The sequence below is a fragment of the Rosa chinensis genome, chromosome 4 (genome assembly GCF_002994745.2).
Source record: "Rosa chinensis cultivar Old Blush chromosome 4, RchiOBHm-V2, whole genome shotgun sequence".
Taxonomy (NCBI): domain Eukaryota; kingdom Viridiplantae; phylum Streptophyta; class Magnoliopsida; order Rosales; family Rosaceae; genus Rosa; species Rosa chinensis.
This window is the reverse complement of record NC_037091.1, coordinates 58,172,549-58,176,972: the sequence shown is the minus strand read 5'-3', so window position 1 is coordinate 58,176,972 and position 4,424 is coordinate 58,172,549. Positions and strand designations below refer to the sequence as shown.

The 4,424-nt window shown below is 45.5% G+C and overlaps 1 protein-coding gene across 1 annotated transcript; it reads right to left on the bottom strand.

Annotated features, from left to right (window-relative positions):
- Nucleotides 1-1,565: 1,565 nt before the first annotated feature.
- On the bottom strand, nucleotides 1,566-4,424 carry LOC112197335 (myb-like protein Q). Its single transcript, XM_024337955.2, has 2 exons — nucleotides 3,126-4,424; nucleotides 1,566-2,884 (listed from the first exon to the last, which is right to left on the bottom strand). Exons 1-2 carry the CDS (start codon nucleotides 4,277-4,279, stop codon nucleotides 1,906-1,908), a joined length of 2,133 nt encoding a protein of 710 aa, XP_024193723.1. The 5' UTR covers nucleotides 4,280-4,424; the 3' UTR covers nucleotides 1,566-1,905.

Genomic DNA, 4,424 nt, shown 5'->3' with positions numbered 1-4,424 from the left:
TCTTCTTTTATTGAATGTGACATGAGCTGAGTCTTGATGGCGCTGATATCTTCTGGCAGAGCTTTCTCTTTCGGATGATTCTTTGCCGTTTGGCATGCCCATTAATCCCAATTTAGGGTTCAAACTCTGGCACTTCCATTCAGCCTATTCAACACCGAATGTTGAATGCCCCAACTTGGTCCATGGTCCATTCCTATTTGGCCATGTTTACCATATTTTAAGCAATTTAATGAAGCTTATATGGTAGGGTGAGACCGAGAGATTTCTAGTCATTTATCAGTGTACCAATTCGGAGTTTTGTCGTTAAAGATTCAATCACTCTCACTCTGGTGGCGGTGTCGGTCGGTGGCGTTGCTCTCATTGTAAGCAGAGGTCAGCAGATTCCTGTTTAAAATGTGCAAAAACCACGTGACCTTAATTATCATAGTCCTAACAGTACACAGCAAACTGCGTAATCTCTCGCATCCCAAAAAAAAAAAATGAATGAGAATCAAACCTCGTACCTCTGCTCATAGTTTAATGAGTAATTAAGGAGTAATTAAGACGTAAATTTCTTGGATAATGAAACGAAGAATGTAAGCCCGTTGTGTGTCATGTCACTGCTTACTCACACGAGAATCAACGAGCAGAATAATAAGGCACTTTCTTATGTGGAGGCTTTTGGAGTTATACCAGCTATGAGTCAATTTCGATATGATGATGAGATAGACCATAGTAGAATGAGCCACTCTTTTCAACAAATACAACATCAATCGAAAATTGTCATTATCGTTCATCTTAAGGAATTCAATTCCATTGGAGATTTGGGTCCCCATCCATCAGATTCCATCATCGAGTTTTCCAATCTCAGATTTGATCTCTCTTTTTTAAAGCTAAAGTTACACATTTACGTCATATTTGGTGCACAAAATTGGGTTGATGTATAACTTGTTTGAGTTTAAAGACAAAGTATAAGCTCGTTTCTAACTTTCGCATCGATTAAATGAATAGGATAATTATTCCAGTGAGGAGACTTGTGATTTCTGATTCCTACAAAATGGGCTAAATTTAAGTCCTTATGACCAATCCATCCACTTTCTTTCAACTCGGACATAATTAGAAGTTAGTTTTCATTTTTTCCTTTCATTTCATATGTATCCAATCCTACACATCAAATGAGGGTTTAGCTAATTAGGTTGGGATACATCCAATTTTGTTTTTAGGAAACCTTAATTGGATTAGCCATATTGTTTAGAATTTATCTAAATTGTTTGTGAAGTAAGTGTTTGTATATGTTTCATTTATTTAATACCAGATGGTGGTTATTTGCACGTCTGAGCGAAACACAGCAAAATTGAAGAAAGTGACAAGTACTTGCACAAACTAATAGCAAAGGTAGTTTTTAAGTTACGATTCCAGTAGTGGCTACTTCATCATCAACTTAATCTTCGAAAAGGAGCACTTCGAGTGAAAACTATTGTAATTCCAGCTATTACAACCTAGTTACAGTGAACATAGTGCACAAGAATTCAAATTAAAGCAACAACAAGATCATAACGAGCAAAGGGAAACAGCTACAGTGCTCATCCATCTGCATAACTCAAAACTTCTTGCTACTTATAAAACATTTATTCAGAAACCGATCTGCACAAGCACACAATATGTTTGAGTTTCCAGCTTTTACAGTATAATCTCAGACCACCTTTTCATTTCCTATGAGTCTCTCTATGACAATGAGAAACAATATGACATACAAGAACGAGTTTGAAAACGTACCACCAAGTTCCTTATTATCTATCACAAATACATACCACAATCCAATTACCAAAGAAACGGATAATTTAAAGATAAACCAGGCACCCCACTTCTCCAAAATTGTTTCTTCCTTCTGAAAGCTGACTTACAAAGGCTGTAAAGTCCCCATCCTCATCGCTGCTGCTGCTGCTTGATGTTGTCATTAGGAAGCTGAGTTGAAACTTCCGGCAGTCCCATGGCAGCTGCGGCTGTCATGGTTTGGTACTGAGAAGTCATTGTGGGTGCTAGAGGCTGAGTATAGTATACCTGGGCATGCTGAGCATGAGAAGCATCGGCATATTCATAGGCATAATTAGCAGCACCTGTCGAAGTAGGAACAGTTGATTGAGACGGGTGATGAACCTGTGTGTAACCAACATATTGTTGCTGAGGCTGATGCTGATGCTGAGTAGGGGGAACTTGAACCAGAGATGGAGGAGCAGCTGTAGTTGTTGTCCTGTACACACCAGCAGCAATTTCGGGTTTGGCAATGGGGGCATTCCTTATCTGGCTGTAAGCTGCGGTAGGAGAGAGCATTGGATTGGGAGGCGGTTGAGACCGGCTAGAAGCAATAGTAGCAGCAGCAGCTTCACTAATGTTGGACTGCAAAGGTTGCTGCAGGGGCAAGTTGCTGTAAGGTTGGGCCTGTCTTGCAGGCATGTAATAAACCTGGTATTGCTGCTGCTGATCGAGCTGAGGATGATGGTGGTGTTGCTGTTGCTGCTGGTGTTGTTGCTGCTGCTGCTGCTGCTGCTGCTGCTGAGAAGGATATACAGGGTAGTATGCCTGAATTGGCACAGACCCAGCAGGGTGATGATGCATGTAATGTGCACCAGGGTGTATATATTGTTGCTGTTGTTGTAGTTGTTGTTGTTGTAGTAGTTGCTGCTGCTGTTGTAGTTGCTGATCATATTGGGCTTGCAATACATACCCGGAATCCTGAACCTGTTGTTGCAACTGAACCCGAGTGTTTGGATCGGAGACATTAACTTTTGGATCAACAAGGTTTGCAGGAAACCTTGTGGGGGTTACCGCGGGTATTTGAGCAACTGGTTCTTGATAAATTACAGGTTTTGGGCGAGATATGGCAGCATTTGATAAACTATGATCACTGCAAATTCAAATCAAACAAAGCACAAAAATGCCACAATCAACTACTCGATCATAATCAATCATCCAATCAACAATAACAGTATGATCTAAACATGCAAATTTGTCTACGAAAACAAAATTTCTAATTTGGAGCACAAGTGAAAGAACATTCTATTCTGTTTATGATATGAATTAGGCCTAAGAAATTCATTCACAGTTTGAGGAAGCAAATTAGTTTGTAGGTGACAAGCAAATGATACCTTGACACTGAATCTGGCGACGGCAAATCAAAAATTCCTGTTGATTTGGGCTGAGACTGAGGCGGTAGACTCTGTTGCTGAGGCTGAGGAGGAAGCGGTTTCCGATATCCACCATGATCGGATCGTTCGTCATCGGAGACGACCCGATTCAGGTAATCAGGGGCCGAAGAAGAACTCACCGGCGCAGAGGAAGGCACAATAGTAGTCGGCAACGGCGGCGGTGAAGACAGCACCACAAAGCCGCCGCTATCGTCTTGCTTCTGCTGCTGCCCAACCAAACCCACCGTCATCTGAGCAAACTGCTCTTCAATCCCAACCTTCTGATCCTGCGCTCTATTGCCACCGTGACTGCTCCCACCGCTGTCTTCCACGTGGACCCGAATCGGAGGCAAATTCGCCAGCGACGGAGACGACGATGTTGACCCAAACGACGACGAGTTCTCGAGCATCGGCGAATCGGGGACAGAGTGGACGTCCGGTTTACCGCTCTTGCAATTCGCCGCCGCAGAAGCCTCCGCGTCTCCGCCTCTCGAATCCGAATTGTTCGCCCCGCCGCCGCCGCCGTCGTCGTCTAGGCCGAGCAAGTAGTTGACGGAGGCGGAGTCGGAGAAGCCGCGGTTGAGTATCTCCGACGAGCCGTTGAGCGCGTTGAAGAACCAGTCCTCCGACTTGGTCGGCATATCGAGGGGCCCCATCGACTGCGACGAATCCGGCTTCAGCGGAAACAGAAATAGCCGAATCCGCGCCGGCTTCGCCGACGAATTGTGGCTCGCCGTCCGGTCAAACTCGTCGATCATATTATCCAAATCCTCGTCGGTCGTCACGGAGATCAACGAGTCCAGGTCCTCGCTCGGCAACTGGTATTTCAGCGTGAACGGCCGGTTATTCAAAAGCGTCTTCGCCAGACGATTCGAGAGGTCCGCAAGCGAAGTGTTCCTGTCCACGACGACGATTCGAGTGTCGCCGCCGACGTAGCACAACGACTTGTCGTGCGGCCGCGGCACGATGTGGCCGCCGTAGCTGCACATCAGCCGGAGCCTGGACGCCGGCGGGAGCGGGTCGTCCCAGGAGTCGGTGTTACGGGACCTCGGCGACGAGTCCAGCGAGTCGGCGTAGTGAGTCTGGAGTGGCGGCGACGCCGCCGGTGGCTCCATAGAGGGAGTGGACTGAGTAAAACCAACGACTGTGTGGTTTTTGGGGGTTGTGGTGGTTACGGTGGCGCTCAGACTCTTCTACTCTCTGAAGAAAAACGAAGTGAGAGAAAAAACACAGAGGAGGGTAGTGGATGCTCTTATACCT

Bases quoted from the DNA above. Each gene is read 5' to 3' on its own strand.
- LOC112197335 (XM_024337955.2), bottom strand. From the start codon at position 4,279: ATGGAGCCACCGGCGGCGTCGCCGCCACTCCAGACTCACTACGCCGAC. The intron at 2,885-3,125 runs GTATCATTTGCT...TTGAATTTGCAG, and splicing joins TCGCCAGATTCAGTGTCAAG to TGATCATAGTTTATCAAATG.